We start from the raw sequence: 23,485 nt of genomic DNA, 5'->3' as shown, positions 1-23,485 counted from the left end.
CAAACGTGTAGCAGGGTTAACACGTTCAGGCCACCTTCCCCAAAATTTAAAGCTAACATTTCCTCTCCCTTTATTCTTGTGGTCTACGTCTTGACGTCCATGACAGTAGGAAAAGGAGGATGGATCAGCAGAGCTGTGCTGTGTTTTATGTAGGATCACACAGGACGAGAGTGTGTTACACATCACAGAATCCCAGTGGCATTTACAGAGTACTCTTTCATCATTCGGCCAATCTGTGATCATGGATTGTACCAAATTCCAGCCTGTCAGTTATCCACATGCGATAGTTCTATATTAATATTATAATTGTAGTGTCAATGAACATATAAATGCACTTCTTGTGCAACAAATAAAAAACTGAATGATATTTAAAAAAAAAGACTCCAGTTGGCCTTAAAGGCCAGTCCTGAGTAAACCATTGAAGCTCGGTAATTAATGTCTGATACAACATTGCTAGCTCGTGTTTTCTATTCATTAATACTCAGCTTAAAATATATTCAGGAGAAACATTGATGTGGTCTTCAACAAAATGACTGCTATCACAAGCACGTTTTGTACTTTCATTTTGCGGTGTTAGGTTTTTTTTCCCTTTTTCAAAAGCTTTTCCCTTGTATATTTTCCCCTGTTCAGTTCATTTATTTTTTCTGCTGAATTTCACAATCCATCCGTCTCCTAGGATAAGAATAACTGCAGAGTGTGCCAGCTCCTTACCCCGGCTTGGAGAGAAGCTCTCACAGGCAGAGAGTGCCCCACGCAGGTAACCGCCAAGGACTGGCAAAGGGCAGCCAATCAAGTTGAGCAAGCTTTATGTGAGCGTCAGTCCCAGGAACTTGTTAAACATGTCGTCCTTAACGGAAACAAATTTAAGAAAATAAACCTTCCCTGACCTCAAAACATCCCAAAGCACTTTACAGCCAATGAAGTCCTCTTGAAGTGTCATTACTGTTGTACGTATAGGAAATGTGGCAGCTAGTTTGTACAGAGCAAGATCCCACCAACAAACGTGTGATGATGTCCGGCTAATTTTAGTAATGTTGTTTGGTGGGTAAATATTGACCAAGACACTGGGGAGAACTCCTCTACTCCTCTTCAAATAATGACATGGGATCTTTAAATCCACCTGAGAGAACAGGTGGGACCTCAGTTTAATGTCTTACCCCAAAGACAGCAGCTGCAACAGTGGAATATTCTCTCAGTTCTGTATTGGAGTGTCAGCCTAAATTATTTTGTGCTCAGGTATCTGGAGAGGGGTTTGAACACAAACCTTTTGACTCAGAGCTGAAATAGAACCAGACACATGGTAATGAGGGACTTACTATTCCAGTCTATATTCAGATAATTATAATGTAAAGGGCAGAGAGGGGCATAAGTTCCTAGAATGTTCAGGAGAATTTTCTACAGCAAGATGTTTCCAGCCCAACAAGAGAGGAGACGATGCTAGACCTGGTTCTTGGGAATAAGGTGGGCCAATTGGATCAAGTGTCAGTGGGAGAACATTTAGAGGACAGTGATCATTGTGTCCTATGTTTTAAGCTGATTATGGAAAAGGGCAAGGAACAATCCAGAGTAAGAATAATGAACTGTAGGAAAGCCAACTTCACTGGGATAAGAATGGATCTGACCCAGATAAATTTGCTACCTTTTAAAGAAGAGTGTTCAGGCACAGTCAGGGAGTGTTCCCGTGAGGGGGAAAGGTCAAGCAAACAAATCCAGAACTCCCTGAAGTCGAGATTAAGAGGAAGAGGAAAAAGTGTGGTTAATACAACCTAGACCAAGGCTGAATATAGAAGGTTCAGAGGGGAAGTGAGAAAGCAGAGAGACTGACAGCTAACATAAAAGGGAATCCCAAAGTTTTCTTTAGGCATATAAATAGTAAAAAGGTGGTAAAAGGAGGAGTAGGGTCAATTAGGGATCTAAAAGGAGATTTATGCATGAAGGCAGGGGGAATAGCTGAGGTATTAAATGAATACCTTGGGGAGAAAATGTTCCCCCCGTTGGGGGGGGGTGGTTGGGGGTGCGGGAGCAGGTGTGGGCGGGTGTGCCGCCGCCATTTTACGTGGGCAGGCCAATTAAATCTATGCAGACGGGGGGAGGGGGATTCCCTCAGCCGGGAGTGTGTTCTTTCCCGCGTGCACATGAAAAAGCATACAGGCCTTTCTGAGGCTAAGTGCAGCCTCAGGGAGATCAGTTCCAAATTAAAACTTTTATTTAACTTGTTTAAAAAATTTTCCCTGCCATGTCCCCTCATGTGACACACTGACACGTGAGTTAGGACATGTCCATAAGTTTTATTGAAACCTTTATTAAAGATTTAAAAACCCTCATGAAACCCCATCCCGCCTGTGGATGAGGTTTGACGCTTTTTCTGAAGCCCGCCAGGGCTCCCGGCCTACCCACCGACCCTAAAGACGGGCAGGTCCAGTAATGAGCTTAATTAGTTTTTCAATGGCCTCAATGGGCCGTTGACAAGTCGGTGGGCGCACAGCTGATTCGGCTGCGCCCCCACCCACCTGGAAATGGAAATGATGCGGGGTGACATTGGGAGTTCCACTCAACGTCATCCCGCGTCAGCGAGCGGGCCCCACCCCCACTCGCACACCGGAAGATCCTGCCCCTTGATTCTGTCTTTACCAAGGAAGATACTGCTGCACAGGTCATGATGAAAGAGTAGGCATTTCACACACCTGCAGGGTTTAAAATTGATAAGGAGGCGGTGTTGGATAGGCTGTCTGTACTGACATTTGATGAGTCACTAGGAATGGACGGGATGCGTCCAAGGATACTGGAGGAAGCGAGAGCGGATATTGCGGAGGCATTCGTCATAACCTGTTAGTCTTCCTTAGACTCAGGTGGTGCCAGAGGACTAAAGAATTGCAAATGTTGCACCTTTATTCCAAAAAGTGTGTAAAAATAACCCCAGCAGCTACAGACCTGTCATATCTCAGTAGTGGGGAAGCTTCTAGAAATGACGATTTGGGACAAAATTAATAGTCACATGGGCAATTATGGGTTAATTAAAGAAAGGCAGCATGGATTTGTTAAGTGTTAACTAATTTGCTGGAGTGTTTTGATGAGGTAACAGGGAAGGTTGATGAGGGTAATGCTGTTGATGTGGTGTTCGTGGACTTTGAAAAAGCATTTGACAAAGTGTCGCACAACAGACTTGTGAGCAAAGTTGAAGCTTATGGAATAAAAGGGACAGTAGGAGCATGGATATGAATTTGGCTGAGTGACAGGAAACAGAGAGTAGTGGTGAATGGTTGTTTTTCAGACTAGAGAAAGGTTTATAGGGGAGTCCCCCCCCCCGGGGTCAGTGTTGGAAACCCTACTTTTCCTGATATATATTAATGAACACATTGGTATACAGGGAACAATTTCAAAATTAGTGGATGATACAAAGCTTGAAAGTATTGTGAACTGTGAAGAGGATAGTGTGGAACTTCAAAAGGACATAGGTTGGTAGAATTGGTGAACAAGTGGCAGATAAAATTTATTGCAGAGTGATTAATTTTGGTAGGAAGAACGTGGAGAGAGAATATAAAATAAAGAGTACTATTCTAAAGGGAGTGCAGGGGTAGAGGGACTTAGGGTATATATGTGCATGAATTATTGAAGGTGGCAGTACAGATTAAGAATGTACTTCATAAAGCATATGGCATCCTGGGCTTTATCAATAGGGGCATAGAGTACAAAAGCAAGCAAGTTACGTTAAACCTAGATAAAACACTGGTTCGGCCTCATCTGGAGTATTGCATCCAGTTCTGGGCACCACACTTTAGGAGGAATGAGAAGGCGTTCAAGAGAGCACAGAAAAGATTCACGAGAATGGTTCCATGGATGAGGAACTTCAGTTATGTAGATAGATTGGAGAAGTGGGAACTATTTTTCTTGGAGAAGGTTGAGGAGATTTGGGAGAGGTATTCAAAATCATGAGGGATATGGACAGAGTAGATAGTGAGAAACCATTCCCACTTGTGAAAAGATCATGAACCAGAGGGCACAGATTTAAGGTAATTGGCAAAAGCAGCAATGGCAACATGAGGAAAATCTTTTTCATGCAGCGAGTGGTAAGGATCTGGGAAGCACTGCCTGAGAGTGTGGTGGAGGCAGGTTCAAACAAGGCATTTAGAAGGGAATTGGATCATTATCTGAAAAGGAAGAATGTTCAGGGTTACGAGGAGAATGTGGGGGTATGGCTGAAGGTGAATTGCTCTGTCAGAGACCGAGCACACATACAATGGGCTGAATGACTTCCTGTGCTGTAACCATTCTATGATTCTAAGAACTGGGCTATGACTGATACACAAACGTCTTATTCATTTGGCAATGTCATTTTTTCTGTTACCTTTTGCAGCTTTCATTTGGTTGAAGGTGATGGGAACAGTTCTATCACTGTAATGATAAAAAAATCTAATGGAATGATGGTCCTTTTATTTCTGGACTACTTTTATTCCTGAGATGATGCACAATAACAGTTAAGATGCTCACAGTCAGAAAAGATCACAAAAAAGCAAAGCAACACAACAGAGCCTCCTAATTTCTGGTATAATGTCCAGTAGCACAAAAGTGTAACCTTATCACATGGACTTGGGGTGCGTGGTAAGGTTGTACCATATTGGGGGTGAAAATGACATTCAAAATGAACTTCAAGAGAAAATCTTAATGATTTGCCCGTGTTGTTCAAACTCTAGTTTTCAAACATATCTGACTTTTGTTACACAGGGAACAGGAGTAGGTCATTCAACCCCTCAGGCTTTTTTCAGCATTCAATCAGATCATATATCTTAACTTCATCTACCTGCTGTGGTTCTGTAAGCCTTAATACCCTGGCCTAACAAAAATCTTAAATCGATCTCAGTTGTGAAATTTTCCCCCACCCAGCCTTAACAGCTTTTGCAGGTTAGAGTTCCAGATTTTCACTCCTCTTTATGTAAAGAATTGCCTCCTGACATCACCCTGAATGGTCTGGCTCTAATTTCAATGTTCTGCCCTCTTGCTCTGGACTGTCACCATCAGAGGAAATAGTTTCTCTCTATCCACCCAATTAACCTTCTATGCTCAGGAGAATATGACCCCTATGAAACCTGTTCTTGTAATCTAATCTGTTTAACCCTGGTCTCAGCCTGGAGATAGGAATCCACTTCAGCAGAATACCACCCAGACAGGGAAGTTGAAAATTAAACTTTTTGGGCAGAATTTTCTGTCTGCCGGGCGGGCGGGCTCGACCCAATCTCCGTCGGACGGGGAGCCGATCCCTGCCAGAGCAGTGGGCCCCACCGCCATTTTAAGTGGGAGGGCCAATTAAGACCCGGCCAGCGTGACCTCCGGCGGGAAGCGCTATGTGCTCCCTGTGCGGGCGATTCTCCAAATGTAAGAGTGCGCTCTTTCCCACATGCACACGACAGAGCGCACATCTCCCTGAGGCTTAGTGTAGCCTCAGGGAGATCGCTGACAGTTGTATAAACATTAAAAATGGAGAAAAAAAAAATCCTTAACATGTCCCCCTCATGTGACAATGTCACACGAGATGGGACATGTTAATAAATTTCACTAAAACTTTAATAAACTTTTTAAAACCCTACATGAAACTTCATCCCGCTGCTGGATGAGGTTTCATGTTTTTTCTATTCCCCGCCGGGGCTCCTGGCCGACCCGCCAACCTTAAGGCTGGACGGGCAGGTCCTTTAATTGTATAAATGATCCTGTCAATGGCCTCAATTGGCCATTGACATGTCGGCGGGTGCACAGCTGATTTTGCTGTGCCCCCGCCTTCCTGAAAATTTAAATGGGGCGGGATGACATCGGGGGTTCCACCCAACATCATCCCGCGTCGTTTTACACATCGGCGAGCGGGCCCCGGCCCCTGCTCACCGACGGGGAAATTCAGCCCTTGGTGCCTCTGTTCCTGTACTGATGTGCAGTAGCTATACTGAGTCATTCCTGTAATTATACCCATTTTAACCCCCCGCCCCCTGTACTGAAGCAAACAGTATAGTACACTCTGGACAACAGTACTTTGATTTTGACAGGAAATGAGCACAATTTGTGTTTTATCTCCAGAACCTGGGTTTGAATCCAGGGTTGACTGATGGAGTGCAGGATTACTTCCCCTGCTGGCTTGCAGGGCCCCGAGTGAAATGGGCTTTGAGAATCTTTCCAACCCAACGCTCATTGATCATGTCCCACAATAGGGAACTGTCCTCAGTTTGGCGTAAGCTGGCACTCCTGCTCAATCCACATGTGTAGCTCATTTGAGAAATCTGAATGTTGACACTGTTCACACAAGAAATGCTTTCTGTAACTGGGTTTAAAGTGGTGTTGAGGCAGGATCGAATCTATTTAGAACCTGAATGCACAATGCTTGATCTGTGAATTTGAGTACCAAAAGCAGCCGCAAATTATAAACCTAGCCAACGTTCTACGATTGATGTCGAGGTTATCTTTGAATGTAACCTGTTTGTTGCTGGAATCTCTATTTGATGTGTATTTGTTACTTAGATTGCAGAGAACCATAAACTCCATGAAGCCTCAGCCTTCCTACTGGAGAAGAAGGGAGATGTGCATGCTGCCTTTATCGTCCTGCTTGAGGTATGGATGTTGCAGAACTTTTCAGTTACAGAACTTTACTCAAACCCGTGCGATTTTTCAGTGGGTTGATGAAGCAGTCAATAGTTGGTATTTAAATTTAAAGATCAGTTATAATTGCACTGAATGAGTGGACTTACTTTGACCCCTTTAATTTTTTGGATGTTTATATTATTTTTGCTCTTCCAGCCACAGAAATAACATTTAGAATGTTACTTTTGTTTCTGTTCGAGACTATGGGCCAAATTTTTTGGCTCTTGACCACTGTGGGGTTTGGCTTTGTGGAGCCATTTTTCTTCAATAGGAAGACAGACGTGTTTTCATTTGTAACAATAATAACATTACGGAATTGGAGCTCTGTCCCCATCTCCACAATCCACACAAAAAAAATCAAATGCTGAGCTCTGATTAGCTGAGCCTGTTATTGCTGCTTTTCCTTTGAAAGCTGAATTCTCTCAGTGCCCATTGGAATGCACGTTTTAGCTGTCGATATGGACCTGATCCCATTTCTCCGATCTCTTTCTGTTTTTATTTATTGCCTCCTTTTGCACAGTTCTTGTCATGCAGCATTGATTCTCCCGCCCCACCCCCCAATCACTAGCTCTCACCTTCTGATTTCAGTGCCACCACCCTACACTTACATTCTACCTCACCCCCCACCTTTGACGTCCTCCGAAGGGTCCAGCAAGGCACTCGTTGCTGTTGCTTCCAGACAGCAAACACCAACTGCCTCAACCTCAGTTAGATTACCCCTTAACCTTATGTACGTGGAGGACATGCTCGGGCCGGAATCGTCCCAGGTTTGCACTAAGTGCGGCAGCGGGCGGGAAAGACGAGGTTTTACCCACTGGGTGGAATGGTGGCTTCTCACTTCATCAGAGAGCAGGCGGACTCACTCCTCCGACTCGCGTACCACTCTGCTGAGGGCTCCCAACAGCTCTGTGTGATGTTCCCCACCTTCTGCTGACCCGCCAGGATGAGTTGGGAGGCCGAATCCAGAGGCTCATCGTCTGACTCGGGCCTCACAGATGTCTCTTCCCCAGCAGCCCCTCCGAGTGCCGAGGAGCTCGGCTGAACCTGCCTCCTCCTGCTGTGGACATGTGTCCGTGTGGTGACCACCAGATTGTGAACCTGAGCCTGCTCTAGATCTCGGTCCCACCGAGGTGTGTGTCTCTGCGCTGGTGGAGGGTGTGGGTAAGCGCTGTGATGGGTCTTCCAGGCTGCTTATTTCCAGCTCTTCAATGGAGGAGGTGTCCTCTTGGCTGGAGGTGAGGACCTGGATGGAGCTGAGGGACTGTCTGGCTGAGGGTGTTGGTCACTTGGCAGAGCTCCCTGTGAACCAAAGTAGAGATAATGAGTGCCTGGCAGCAGAGTCAAAAGCAGGAGAGAGAGACACTCACAGTTGTATTGAGAGAGGGATGATGTGGTGTAGGATCCTCACGAGTGTGTTAACCACCGACCTCACCATCACCACAGGCAGGGTCCACATCCTCACCAGTCAGCGCGATGACACACTCCTCAAAGTGAGTGAGGGGCCTAATGTGGGCCACTCCACCCCCTGGTCTGGGATCTCTCCCTGCTGATGTGAGCCAGCTTCTCCTGCATGGAAACAGATGGAGAGAGTGTGAACAGGACACATGGCTCTGTGTGGAATGTTTGTGTGGTGAGCGGAGACATGGACAGGATGAGGACACGAGCTCCAGAGGATATGAGCCTGATGGAGATGTGAGGGTGTGTGTGAGAGTTAGCGGTGTTGTCCCTTGAGGTGTGAGATCCCTGTGGGTGTGCGATGTGTTTGTGAGTGTGAGTTGAGAGTGATGACAAGAGTGACTTACCCTGGGGAATGGAGGAGACCATTCATCCTCTTCCTGCACTGGATGCTGACCACCTCCGTGCTCCGTTGGTGCTGACTGCCATTGCCCCCACCTCCCAGGCTGGATTGGTGACTCAGGTGGACCTCCTGTGGCCAGAGTGGGGGTGGAGGACATCGGGGCAGGCCACAACAGCATCCAAAAGGCGCCCCAGAGAGGCGTCACTAAATTTGGGGTCTGCCGTCTTCTTTGCTTTCGGGGTTACCTGTCGCCTGGAACAGCCCTGGCCTGAAGTAATGAGGTAGGCTGCTCTCTGGTGCACTTTAAACATGGCGCCTGGGGCGAGGAAGCATTGATGTCACGGCAAGGCTGGCAAATCCAAGCCTGCCCGTCAGTGATCCGGCGTGTTTACCGTGAATGCGTTATTGATGAGGCGGGACCCGCCGGATGGGGACGATACGGTGCAAAATCCCACCACTATGGCAGGCAGGAAATACCTCGTTTTTCACGCCCGCTACTGCACTTAATGCAATTCAGGGACGATTCCACCCCTCGTCTCCGTAATGGTGACCATGAAACTATCATCGATTGTCGTTAAAAACCCGTCTGGCCTACATGTGACTCCAGACCCGCAGTGCTGTGGGTCGACTCTTAACTGTCCTCAGGAATGGACCAGCAAAGCCACTCAGTTCAAGGGCAATTAGGGATGGGCAGCAAATGCTTCCTTGCCAACGATGCCCACAACCCGCGAAAGAATAAGGAATAAAAAAAAAATTGCCAAATTTCAGCTTAAATCGGTCTAGGGCACTGCCCTTTGATTTGCAATTTTTGAACCGTAATGCAGGAAGGTAGAAAATCTTTCCCATTTCTTTATTGCTACCTTAAGCAACAGTTCTTTAGGTATGCTCTATATCTACAAAGAGCTTGAATCCTTAAATCTATTAAAGCGAACAGAAACCATTCATCATGGGATCATAGATTGATAACATCAGTATGAACTTTCATATTTCTGTGAAAAATAATCTTATTGGAGAGGACAGAATTTCAGTTCCTTCATCTTTAAAAGTAATGAATTTTCCTTGCCTTGTCTCACACATTCACAAATTAAATTCCAATTTTTGTTCAATGATTCATCTCATTTTGTAGCTGGGAGATACCCCTGATTTTATTAACGGGTATTGGTGGAAGTGTTAAAACAGTCCAGGCATATGCTGTGTCCTGTGTGTTGCCATAAAAACAGCAGAAGAAACTCCAGAATGTTCTGACAGCTGGATATTCATTATCAACCATATTCCAGTCTATACGAAGGCTGAATTAACTGTTGTAATTTTTTGCAAAACAGATTAAAATGGGCGATCCAAAGCGGGACTGCCTTTAATATCTCAAGAGTTTAGACACTACAACAAAGTAGACTTCATTCATGCCTAGAATTTCTTAGATGTTATTCACATTCTCTGCTACACAATATAGCAACTTCAGGTGTGTTCATTTATACTCAAAAGTTTGCTAAATACAAAACTTAAGTTATTTATTCCCTGTTATAGATAGTGGATTCACAAGTGCCAATTGTTACATGGCAGTTCCATGATACGAACTAGAAACTTATTGACATAATTTACAGAATCAATTTCCAAGATGGTCACTTGTAGAAAACCAGTATTCTTAGTTTAATAATTTGATTAATCAGTGGATGCTGATCAAAAACAGGCAAGTTGTCAGCCTGTCACAAAAAATCCAGATCCACCAAGGGCTGTTGACTCTGGTTATTTGGCATCAGTTACTTAATTCAGTTCAGGCCCAAAAACATAGGGACTCGACATCTCAAAGCAACACATACATATACAGTTATACAACAGAAGGCATTTAGTAAATTCCAAATCATCTTTCCCTTGTTCCTTTTCTAAGCATTTCTTTCCAGGTAACAGCAAATTTACTGAATGTAACTGAAGGCATTAGCTTTTGCCTCCTAATGACTGAAAAGCTCTTACCATTCTTAATGTTAACTTAAGCTAAGGCTTACAAAAGGGTTAACACTGAGCAAACTGTGAAAAGGTTGAAATTGGAGCCAGCTGTAGCCACCAGTGCACAAGGCAAACATTCACTAAAAAAAGTCTTTAATGAGACTAAGTTTAAAACAGAAGTATTTCTGGAGCTTTTTGCCTTTGCCTTTATCTCGCAAACCAATTTGAGATTTCTGATGTTTGCCACTTAACTCCATTCTGTACTGATTTAAAACCATCAAGCCTACAGCCATGTCCTAACCAAATCTTAATGTGGTTAAAGCCTGAGCAATAGCCTCGAGGACTTTTCATTTCTTCCTCTTTTGTCAATTCTTTGTTACTTTTGGTGTGTCTTGTAGCTCTTTACAGCTGCTGCTTACTGTGTAAGGTATGATATAGTAACTCCTCATCCTGTTGCCCAATTTCTGTCATCCTCCTTTGGTACATGAGGTACATATAGACTAAGGGCAAAAGGGTCCTGGGGAACCAGCCCTAGTCCCTGTCTTTAACCGCCACCAGTCTCACTGCTGGACTCGAACCTCCCATTTCACGTTCCTTTAGACAAATTTTCCACCCTCTCATTTCTTCCTTTTATTAGACTGAATGTCTAATTATCAGTTTCCAGAATGCCCCTTTCCACAAAAAACATGACAAATCCAACCTTGCCAATTATTGCCCCATCAGCCTGCTCTTGAGCATCGCAAAGTGATGGAAGGTGCCATCGAAAGCACTATCAAGCAGCACCCACTCAGCTGTAACCAGCTCACTGACGCTTAGTTTGGGTTCCATCAGGGCCGCTCAGCTTCTGACCTCATTAGAGCCTTGGTCCAAACATGGACTAAAGAGCTGAACGATTATAGGAAGGATGTGATTGCACTGAAAGGGGTGCAGAGGAGATTCACCAGGATGTTGCCTGGGATGAAACATTTAAGTTATGAAGAGAGGTTGGTTAGACTTGGGTTGTTTTTGTTGGAGCAGAGAAGACTGAGGGGCGACCTGATCGAGGTGTACAAGATTATGAGGGGCACGGACAGGGTGGATAGGGAGCAGCTGTTCCCCTTAGTTGAAGGGTCAGTCACAAAGGGGCATAAGTTCAAGGTGAGGGGCAGGAGGTTTAGGGGGGGATGTGAGGAAAAACTTTTTTACCCAGAGGGTGGTGACGGTCTGGAATGCACTGCCTGGGAGGGTGGTGGAGGCGGGTTACCTCACATCCTTTAAAAAGTACCTGGATGAGCACTTGGCACGTCATAACCTTCAAGGCTATAGGCCAAGTGCTGGTAAATGGGAGTAGGTAGGTAGGTCAGGTGTTTCTCACGTGTCGGTGCAGACTCGATGGGCCAAAGGGCCTCTTCTGCACTGTGATTCTGTGAACTGGTGAGGTGAGAGTGACTGCCCTTGACATCAATGCAGCTTTTGACCGAGTGTGGCATCAAGGAGCCCTAGCAAAACTGGAGTCAATGGGAATCAGGAGGAAAACTTTCCACTGGTTGGAGTCATATGTAGCAGGTAGCACTGGAGAAATGGTGGTTTAGTGGTAATGCCACTGGACTAGTAATCCAAAGGCCCAGGCTAATGCTCTGGGAACAAGAGTTCAATTCCTACCATGGCGGAGTTTGAATTTAATTAATAGAATCTGGAATTGAAAAGCTAGTCTTGGTAATAGCGACCATGAAACCATTGTCAATTGTCGTAAAAACCCATCTGGTTCACTAGTGCCCTTTAGGGAAGGAAATCTGCCATTCTTAGCCGGTCTGACTCCAGACCCACAGCAATGTGGTTGACTCTTAACTGCCCTTTGAAATGGCCTAGCAAGCCACGCGAGGGTAATTAGGGATGAGCAACAAATGCTGGCCTTGCCATTGACCCCCACATTCCATGAAAGAATAAATAAAAAGAAAGATGGTTATGGTTGTTGGAGGCCACTGATTTCAGTCCCAGGACGTTGCTGCAGGAGTTCATCCCAGCCATCTTCAGCTGCTTCATCAATGACCTTCCCTCCATCATAAGGTCAGAAGTGGGGATGTTCACTGATGATTGCACAATGTTCAGCACCATTCATGACTCCTCAGATACTGATATAGGCCATGCCCTTATGCAGAAATACCTGGACAGCATTCAGGCTTGGGCTGATAAGTGGCAAGTAATATTTATGCCACTCAAGTGCCAGGCAATAACCATTTCCAACAAGAGAGAGTCGAACCATCTCCCCATTGACGTTCAATAACATTACCATCACTGAATACCCCACTGTCAACATCCTGAGGGGTTAGCATTGACCAGAAGCTTGACACCACCCAGGACAAAGCAGCCCTCATGATTGGCACCCCATCCAACACTTTAAACATTCGCTCCCTCCACCACTAACACAGTGACAGCAGTGTGCCATCTACAAGATGCACCACAGCAACTCATCAAGGCTCCTTCAACAGCATCTTCCAAACCTGTGACCTCTACCATATAGAAGGACAAGGGCAGCAGATAGATGGGAACACCACCAACTGCAAACTTCATTCCAAATCACTCACCATCCTGTGTTGGAAATATATCGCCGTTCCTTTACTGTTGCTGGATCAAAATCCTGGAACTCCCTCCCTAACAGCACCATGGGTGTACATACATCACAGGGACTGCAGCGGTTCAAGAAGACAACTCACCACCACCTTCTCAAGGGCAATTAGGGAGGGGCAATAAATGCTTACCCAGCCAGCGAAGCCCACATCCTGTGAATAAATAAAAACTTTAAGCAGAATTTTTTTCTTCTGCAGCTGTTCACCACTCCATAACATTTCTCCAAGCCATTCTCTAACTTTGCTATCTTTGCTTTGATTTCTTAGTTGCATTGATTTCTCATTTAACATTCAGTGAAACTACTAATAGCCAGCCCACCTTTGCCTACCTTGGGTTTATTTTCCTAAGCTGAATCTTCCACCAATGTGTTGTTTTAAGTCCCCATATTGTTCCTCCCATCTTGGGAGTTTGTAAATTCCACTTGTACAAGCTCTTCGAGTTCATCTCTTATTCTTGGTTCCCTGAACCTTGTTAACTCCCTGACCTGTTCTATTGTTCTGGTTCCCTGAGCAGAAATCTGTTCTGTTTCGAAAAACACTAAAACCTCCTCAACTTTTACTTAACCTCCTCCTTTAATTATGCTAGCACATGAATATTGTGACTGTTTGTTCCTCAACTTAGCTAGCATGCAGCCTTTTGTGAGGGGATAGACCTTTAGCTGGTCCAGCACTTATTTGTATTTTCCCAAACATAAGAACTAGGAGCAGGAGTAGGCAATTCAGCCCCTCGAGCCTGCCCCGCCATTCAATACGATCATGGCTGATCTCATTTCGGCCTCAACTCCAGTTTCCCACCCTCTCCCCATAACCTTTCAACCTGTTACTAATCAAAAACCTGTCTATCTCCTCAAATTTATTCAGTGTCCCGGCATCCACTGCACTCTGAGGTAGTGAATTCCACAGATTCACGACCCTTTGAGAAAAGTAATTCCTCTTCATCTCTGATTTAAATCCCCTTAGCCTAAAACTATGGCCTCTCATTCTAGAATGCCCCACAAGGGGAAGCATCCGCTCCACATCTACTTTGTCTATCCCCTTTAGCATCTTATATACCTCAATTAGATCTCCTCTCATCCTTCTAAACTCTAGCGAGTATAGGCCTAAACTGCTCAATCTCTCCTCATAAGACAAGCCCCGCATCTCTGGAATCAATCTAGCGAACCGCCTGTGAACCGCCTCCAAAGCAATTACATCCCTCCTCAAGTAAGGGGACCAAAACTGTGCACAGTACTCCAGGTGCAGTCTCACCAATGCCTTGTACAGTTGCAACAACACTTCCCTATTTTTGTACTCTATTCCTTTAGCAATAAATGCCAAAATTCCATTTGCCTTCCTTATTACCTGCTGTACCTGCATACTAGCTTTCAGTGATTCATGCACGAGGACACCCAGATCCCTCTGCACTGAAGCATTCTGAAGTTTCCCTCCATTTAAATAATAAGTCGCCTTTTTATTCTTCCAACCAAAATGGATAACCTCTCACTTATTCACGTTAAACTCCATCTGCCAAATTTTGGCCCACTCAACTGCTCTTTTCAACCAATCAATTCAGTTAAACTCTCGGTTGATCTGAATGCTATTGTCCCTATTCAAATGCCAAGATCTGTAGTTTTTAAAAAAATTGTTAAGGGAGCGTGAGATAAAGATGAGTTGAGATTGAAATGGGTTTATTGACAGTAAGACACAACAGTCTTACAGGTAACAATGTTTACAGCCTTACCCAGCGCTACAATTTGGAAGTGAGGGGGTGAATCCTGCATGAGGAAACTGAAGGGTTGTTTCTTCATCAATGCCTTCAGTCTCCTAGAGCTCAGTAAAATGGCTGTGGGGTTTTCCCCACACTGCTGGACAAACAACCTTACAGTTTTACTCAGCTTCCAGGGCCCTGCAGATAGCTTTCTCATCACTAAATTGTTAGCAGGTAATATCCTTTGAGAATGCAGCATAATATCTTAAACACTATCTTGGCCTTGTAGGACTCCTACAGCGGACTCCTTTCAGACACAACCTCAACCAAACCTCATAGACAGTAAGCAAGGACCAGCATGCACTCTGACTCCGTTAGTAACTACTACTCCTTTGAGTACCTCACCTTGATCCGTCCCTCTCTCCTTGCCTGGAATACCCTTGTCTGTGTCTTTGCCCCCAAGCCCCACCTGAGTTTCTCAGAGATATCCTCCCTTGTTTCTACGCTGAGCAACTTCTCATTCTTGGTAATTTCATTCTCCAGCTCTTTGCCAAGTCTTCTCTAATTCCACTGGCCCGTCGTCCTTCCCCTCTCCCTCAATATGAACTCCCATATTCTATATCCCCTTACCTGCCATCTCATGCAACCTCCCTGATCACATAAATAGCCAACTCCCGACATCTCCCTTATATTCTTCACCATCCCAAACCGCTTCCTCATCCTGATCCCGCTTCTTCCTGGAACCACTCCTTGGAATAAACTCTTCCTCCAAGTCACATTGAGCTGCTGTTTGAAACTGCTGACTGCCTGTCCTTTAGCGCCCACTCCCCCATTCCATTCACTTTTGCAGCCATTGATCTACTCAACCTTTCCCTCCATATTTGCCGTTCTTACCCCAAATCATCTTTACGCTCTCCGATCCCAGTGAATTTCATGGGTTTCTTAACTCAAGAATGCACAGATGAGCAGACAACAGGTTTAACTATCCATTACCATATTTAGCTGGAACACATCAAGTGCTAATGGACTTCACAATCATGTATCAAAACTACTACTCAGATTATCCAAGTGAACTCGGGTAAGCCACAGTTTCTGTCTCCCACAACATTTCTCTCCCCCCCCACCCCCCACTGCCACTTCTAACAACAAATTCAAGTTATTATTCGTCATTACGAGTAAAACCATCCATTCAGTTATTCCTGGTATTCAGCCCCCTTCCTTTCACCTTTCCCACGTAGCCACACCTCTTCCTAGGCTACCCATTGCCTTAAATCCGTGTTTCTCTCCTATCTCTCTTCATGTCCTCATTGTGTTTGTTGGGGAGCATTTTAACTTTCATTGCATGAATGGTAATCTGGCTGAGCGTTAATCCCTCTGATTTCACTGATTGAAAATCAGCAAGTGGCTGTGTGGACAGGTGATGTCTTCCAGGTAAACACCGGGGTGACTGATGCCATTGCCTTCAGTCCCACTGTAAACTCTGTAAACTCACCGTTGATTCAGCTATTATTGTGTCATACTGAGCCAGGCTGCTGGAAACCTTGGAATTCTTTTCAGTGACAAGCTGAACATCCAACTCTGCATCTTCTCTATTACAAAGACCTCGACCCCTGTAACATCGTGTACACCCCTCGACCTCAGCACATCTGTCCTGATACCATCACCCATGCTTTTGTCACCTGCAGAACCAATTTCAGTATTCGATAGGCTTGTCACTCACAGTTCATCCAAAGCTCTGGTCCCAAACACCTCCGATTTAAGATCCTTCTCATTTGAGTTTACATTCATTTCTGGCCTTTCCCCTCCTTATCCCTGTAACCTCCCCCTCTTCTGTCTCTCATCCTCCAGCTCTGGCCTCTTGTGCACTTCTGCTCCTATAATTGCACCATTGGTGGCCATGCCTTCAGCTGTTTCGTGCCCACCCTATGGAATTTCCACCCCTGAATCCTTCCACCTCTCTCCTCCTTAAAGACCCTCATTAAAACCCACCTCTATGACTAAATTTTGGAGTCCATTTTTTTTTTACTCCTTTTCGTATAATAGATTTGCCATCATGCCTTGGGGATGTTTTTTCTGTATTCAAGTTGCTATGAAAATGCAAGTCGTTGAGAAAAGCTGTTCAGACAAGAGCGAGCAAATCATAAACTACGAAACAGAATCACTTTTGATTGTAACTCCTCGCTTTGCAGGGGACATATGCCGCACTGATTCTGAAGTGTCCCTCCTTTCCAGAAATCATCTGCTTTTCACAAAGGGATTCAATTTATTTAGAAAGGAAGCAGGAGCTACCCTTTGATCCAAGTTGGTGCAAAGAGTAATTTTGCCTTCTGGGGCCAGTGTGATTTAGACAAACAAAGGACCTATTTTCAAGGACATAGCTAATCAAGCTGGGGGTTTTCCTTTAACTCAAAACTTGGACTTTAATGATCTGTTATGCATCAACTACAGTATACCACTATAATCAGAGCTTGAGAGTAATCAAACACTTCCTTTTCTTTTAGATTTTGAAGCACAAACTGTCTTTGTTTACCGATGGTGCAAGTAAGTAATAATTTAATGGTTTTTAACACGCATGTTGAATTATTTTGTTATTGGCGGTTTTAAAATTGCTGAATATTTACAGCTCAGGCTGATTTGATTGTTATTTTGACGTTTGCTGTCAACTTTTTTTTTGTAAAAATATACTTTATTCATAAAAAATCTTCAATCACATTCAAAACCATTTCAAAAACAACATTACAAGGGTACAATCCAGGTTAAACTTTTACAAAATGTATCACCAGGTGCATCAGTACAAACAATATTACAATCATTTACAGCCTTTCATTTTGATCTGTACAGCCCGAGGGGCTCTAAACAGTTCCCAGTCTCTCGGTGCGCTGTGGTAGAAAGGTCTTAGACAGCGACCCTTCCCCATTGCGCCTTTGCGGCAGCTGCCCCAAGCTTTAGTGCGTCCCTCAGCACGTAGTCCTGGACTTTGGATTGTGCCAGTCCGCAACAATCGGTCGGGGACAACTCTTTGTGCTGGAAGACCAACAAGTTTCGGGCAGACCAAAGCGCGTCTTTCACCGAGTTGATGATCCTCCAGCTGCAGTCGATGTTTGTCTCGGTGTGTGTCCCTGGGAACAGCCCGTAGAGCACAGAGTCCTGTGTCACAGAACTGCTCGGGATGAACCTCGACAGCAACCACTGCATCTCTCTCCAGACTTTCTTTGCAAAGGCACAATCCACAAGGAGGTGAACAACGGTCTCTTCCCCACCACAGCCACCTCGAGGGCATCGTGCAGAGGGGGTGAGACTCCTGGCGTGTAGGAAGGATCTGACGGGGAGGGCCTTTCTCACCACCAGCCAAGCTACGTCTTGGTGCTTGTTGGAAAGTTCTGGCGATGAGGCATTCTGCCAAATGACTTTGACAGTCTGCTCGGGGAACCATCCCACAGGGTCCACCCTCTCCTTTTCCCTCAGGGCCTCTAGGACGTTACGTGCTGACCACTGCCTGATGGACTTGTGGTCAAAGGTGTTTTTCTGCATAAATTTTTCCACGAGGGACAGGTGGTACGGCACGGTCCAACTACTTGGAGCGTTCCGCGGCAGCGTGGCCAGACCCATCCTTCGCAACACCGGGGACAGGTAGAACCTCAGCACGTAGTGACACTTGGTGTTTGCGTACTGAGGGTCTACGCACCGCTTGATGCAGCCACACACAAAGGTGGCCATCAGTATGAGGGCGATGTTGGGCACGTTTTTTCCCCCTTTATCTAGAGGCTTGTACATCGCGTCCCTGCAGACACGATCCATTTTCGACCTCCAGATAAAGCGGAAGATGGCTCGAGTGATCGCCATCGCGCAGGAGTGTGGAATGGGCCAGACCTGCGCCACGTACAGCAACAGCGAGAGTACCTCACACCTGATGACCAGGTTCTTACCCGCAATGGAGAGGGAGCGTCGCTCCCACATGCCCAGTTTCCTTTTCACCATAGCCACTCGCTCCTTCCAGTTTCTAACGCATGCCCCGGTCCCTCCGAACCATATCCCCAGCACCTTCAGGCCGTCAGCCCTGACAGTGAAGGGGACAAAGGATCGGTCAGCCCAGTTCCCAAAGAACATGGCCTCGCTCTTCCCACGATTTACCTTGGCTCCCGAGGCCAGTTCGAACTGGTCGCAGACGTGCATCAGTCTGCGCACCGACAGCGGATCCGAGCAGAAAACGGCGACATCGTCCATGTACAGGGAGGCTTTTACCTGAGTGCCTCCACTGCCTGGGATCGTCACTCCTCTTATGCCCGGATCCTTCCTGATGGACTCGGCAAAGGGTTCTATGCAGCACACGAAAAGGACAGGCGAGAGAGGACAGCCCTGCCTGACTCCAGATTTAATCGGAAAGCTATCTGTTTCCCACCCATTGATTGAGACTGCGCTACTGATGTTAGTGTAGAGCAGTTGGATCCAATTTCGAATTCCCTCCCCAAAGCCCATTTTGGAGAGCACATCCCCCATGTAGGTGTGCGATATTCTGTCAAAGGCCTTCTCCTGATCCAAGCTGATGAGGCAGGTATCCACACCCCTGTCCTGTACATAGGCAATCGTATCCCTGAGCAGCGCCAGGCTGTCAGAGATCTTCCTGCCTGGCACAGAGCAGGTCTGGTCAGGGTGAATCACCAATTCCAGAGCGGATTTGACCCGGTTGGCGATGACCTTGGACAGAATCTTATAGTCCACATTCAACAGTGAAATGGGTCGCCAATTTCTAATTTCCTCCCTTTCCCCCTTGTGCTTGTAGATGAGGGTGATGATGCCTTTCCTCATGGATTCTGACATGCTGCCGGCCAGGAGCATACTCTCGTACACTTCTAGCAGGTCTGGGCCGATCAAGTCCCACAGAGCCGAATACAACTCCGCCGGCAGGCCGTCGCTTCCGGGGGTTTTACTCTTCTCGAAGGACTCGAGGGCCTTAGTCAGTTCGTCAGGAGTTAGCGGTTTGTCTAGGCTCTCCCGCGTACTGTGGTCTAAGACCTCCGTGATAGAGGACAGGAAGGACTGGGAGGCCGTGCTGTCCGTGGGCTTCACGTCATACAGTCCGGCATAAAAGGATTTGCTGATCCTCAGAATGTCGGACCGTGATGACTTTACTGAGCCGTCTTCTTCCTTCAGGCTGCTGATCACAGAGCGCTCTCTGTGTACCTTTTGGAAGAAGAAACGTGAGCACGTCTCATCCTGCTCCACGGAGCGGACTCTGGAACGGAAGATGATCTTGGAGGCCTCCGAGGCAAAGTGCGAGGCTTGCTGGCCCTTCACCTCTTGGAGCTCCTCCTTGACATCGACCCCCATCGACCGCAGCCGGAGCAGATTCTGCATCTTTTCCTGGAGTCGGGACATTTCCCTCTGTTCCTTTCTAGCTTTCTGGGTGCCTTTGCGGATGAAAAACCTCTTGATGCTTCCCTTGATCACTTCCCACCAGTGTGTCAGGGACTCAAAGAGGGGTTTCACGGTTCTCCAACCTTTGTAATCCCTCTTGAGCTCCTCAATGTTCTCTGGGGTCAGCAGTTGCACATTTAGCTTCCATACCCCCCTGCCCACCCTCAGGTCTTCCTCCAAGTGGCAGTCCGCCAGTAGGAGGCAGTGGTCAGAGAAGAACACCGGCTTGACGTCGGTGGATCTGACTGTAAATGCACGGGACACAAACAGGAAGTCTATCCTGGAACGAATGGACCCGTCTGGCCGCGACCAGGTGTATCTACGCTGCGCTCCGTCTGCAGGGTTGCTGAAGACGTCGTGCAGCTTGGCATCCTTAACTGTTTCCATCAGGGATCTGGACGTAGCGTCCAATCTGCTTCCGGCCCTGCCGGATCGTCCAGCCGCATCGATGATGCAGTTGAAGTCCCCGCCCAGAATGACCGGCCTGGAGGTCGCCAGCAGCAGTGGGAGCTGCTGAAAAACCTCCAGCCGCTCAGCCCCTTGTGCCGGGCCATACACGTTAATTAACCGGAGTGGAGCGTTCTTGTACATTACGTCTGCTACGAGGAGTCGCCCGCCCACCACCTCCTTGACCTCGGAGACGGTGAAGTTGCCTCCCCGCAGCAGAATACCCAGGCCGGAGGAACGAGAGTCGTTTCCGCCCGACCAGATCGATGGCCCGTGGGACCACCATCGTGACCATTGCCTGTAGGAGCTGAGGTGCGGTATCGCACACTCCTGCAGAAACAACAGGTCAGCTTTGACCTTGGCTAGGTAGTCCAAGGTCGCAACACATCGCGTAGTAGATTTAATGCTACGCACATTTATGGATACAATCTTTAAACCCATTTTAAAGCATTTATTCTCCTACCAAACCCACTGTCTCTGAGAGTCCCAGACCTTTAGTCTGCTCCTTCATACCCGTAGTGAGCTCAAATTCCTTCACTTTGGATGGGCTGAGGTAGATCTCCTTGGCCGTGTTCTGCTCCAGTGGCATCTGGAGGTTCACGTGGAGAGCGGGTTTTGAGATGACCTTTGCTGGAGAAGCTTCTCCAAAACTCACCCCCTCTGGGGTGTTGCTGTTCCCGGCTTCCTGGAGCTGGGGTGCGGTGATTGCCTCACTGCTCCCAGATTCCAGGGGCTGTGGTGCACTAGCCTCCTCAGGTTGCAGGCAAAGTTGGGGTGCGCTGGTCTCCTTGTTGTCTCCAATTTTCTGGAGCTCGGGTGTCTCGTCCTCCAACGCCCTGGAGCTTTGCCGCCTCTTCTGTCGGTGCCGCTCTGGCACTTCATCATCCGAAGAGCTGCTGCCCTTGTCATCCGTGTCGGATGGGAGACGCCTCTTGCCGCTTCTCTGGGAAACGCCTTTGCTTCTTCTTCGCTCCCTCTTACTTTTCTTGTTCTTCACCGTCCGCCACTCCCCCTGCTGCTTTTCCACTGCTGCCTCCTCCTCCATTGATTCGCTGTCCTGAGGACTGGGAGGTTCAGGGGGTAGTGCTGTTGATTGGCTCTCTGTTGCCTCAATCTCTTTCTCCACCTTGTCTCTCTCTGTGTCCTCCTTTGTCCCGTTGAGCTCCCTGGGGGCCTTGGTGGTTGGAGTGACACGGAACCTTTCTTCTGCTTCCCCCTGGTCGGCTTTGGCTGCCTGTGCGTAAGTACGGCAGCGTTTGGGGCAGGTCCTGTAGAGGTGACTTGCCTCGCCACACAGGTTGCAGCACTTGGCCTGTTTGCAGTCTTTTGTCTGGTGCCCTTCCTGTTTGCAGATCTTGCAGAGGGAGGCGCTGCAGTTGGCCGCCACATGACCAGCCTTGCCGCATGAGCGACAATGCTTGGGTTGCCCAGCGTAGACCAGGTAGCCCCGGTTTCCCCCGATAGCGAAACTGGAGGGAGGGTGGAAAATGGCTCCCTTACCATCGGTCTTTAGCGTGACCTTAAACAGGCGTTTGCCTGTCCAGATCCCCAAGTCGTCTCGAATCTCGGTGCCGCTCCCCACCTTATCGAAGTACCTGGTGAGGAAGGTGACCACGTCGGCGACAGGGACGAAGGGGTTGTACACATGCACCATCACCTCACGTTCCCGTTGCAACGGCAGAGAGAAGTGCGGCTCCGCCGTCAGGATCTTCATCTCCGGCAGGTCTCTCTTCTCCTCGAACACCCTCAGGAGCCGGACGCAGTCTGCCACCCGCTTGAACGTGACGTCAAAATAACCGCCTTTGCGGGAGTCGTGCAGGGTGAAGATCTCCGTAGCTTGGAAGCCGCACGCCTTCAACAGGATCCTCCTGGTGAAGAAGCCCCGATCCATAGGTGATCCTCCTTCGCTGTGGTTCACCGTGACTCGGACGGTGATAGGTAACCCACGGTATAGATTTGGATTGCGATTGGTTATCGCCCTTCCATCCCGACCTTGCCATGGCAGGACCATGGTGTCGCCCCTGCAACACTTGATCTTAGCCAAAAGGCCGAGAAGCGATCGACGTTTGCTGTCAACTGCTCAACCTATCTAATTTGTAGGGGCGATTATACAACTTCCAAACCTGGTTTCTCACCAAGTCAGGGTTAACCACACATGTCACACTTACTGGGTCCAAGAGTTTGGGTTAACATGGGGTTTGTGCTTTAAGATAACTACAAATGCTGGGATCATTGATTCTGTCCATTTCAGTGTTTATCTGTTATGCCTATTAATTGTCCTGAGGCGAGCATTCAGCTGACAGCAAGCAGATTTATTTTTCACTTGGGTATTTTCTTATCCATTCAAATGTTCACATATCACATCGGTGTTTCAAAGATAATGGAAATTCAGATTTCTATCATCGAGATCTGAGAGATTATGGTTGTGCTTGATGAGTCTGATGTGCATGAGCTACTTACAATGGTGCTTGATATGTGGTAATAATATTTATGCATCATATAAAATACCTGCAGGGAAAAGTAAAAACTCTTCAAAGAAGGCAACAGTGCAGCTGGTCTCAGCGATGAGCTGAAGTGCCCTTTGCCTTGATGAAGTCTGTTGTGATAAAGCTGTGTCCTATTAAACCCAGGCACCAAAGCAATCGTCAATCCTGCATCTGGTAGCATTGCACTAAAATGCATATACTCAACCATCATTCCTTGAACTTGGAAGAATAGTAGAACTGACAATGTAGTAGAACTGTGACAGATAAGTAAATCGAGACAGATACCCATTCAGCTGAGGTATAGACAAGACATTGTGTCGAATTATACAAAAACACAGCACAGTTCAGCAAATTTTCTCCATTCTCCCTGTACGTCAGACAACGTTACTCACTGCAGTGATCTGTCAAGCTGGAAGCCAGACTCTCTTGATTTATTGATTTATTTATGGTTTAGATTAGTCACTCTTGCTAAGATATATGAGGCCCA

General features: G+C 46.8%; 1 protein-coding gene across 2 annotated transcripts in view; it reads left to right on the top strand.

The window, feature by feature from the left end:
• The window catches only part of vps8 (VPS8 subunit of CORVET complex), a 570,202-nt gene that overhangs the window by 222,704 nt on the left and 324,013 nt on the right, over positions 1-23,485 (top strand). For both annotated transcript variants that reach the window (XM_078551411.1, XM_078551410.1), the window contains exons 36-37: positions 6,499-6,588; positions 17,152-17,191. In XM_078551411.1, coding sequence (XP_078407537.1) covers positions 6,499-6,588; positions 17,152-17,191 — 130 coding nt within the window. The remainder of the gene's footprint in view (positions 1-6,498; positions 6,589-17,151; positions 17,192-23,485) is intronic.

Source organism: Cetorhinus maximus, chromosome 11, assembly GCF_964194155.1.
Source record: "Cetorhinus maximus chromosome 11, sCetMax3.hap1.1, whole genome shotgun sequence".
Lineage (NCBI taxonomy): Eukaryota > Metazoa > Chordata > Chondrichthyes > Lamniformes > Cetorhinidae > Cetorhinus > Cetorhinus maximus.
This window is presented reverse-complemented; position numbering and strand designations above follow the sequence as displayed.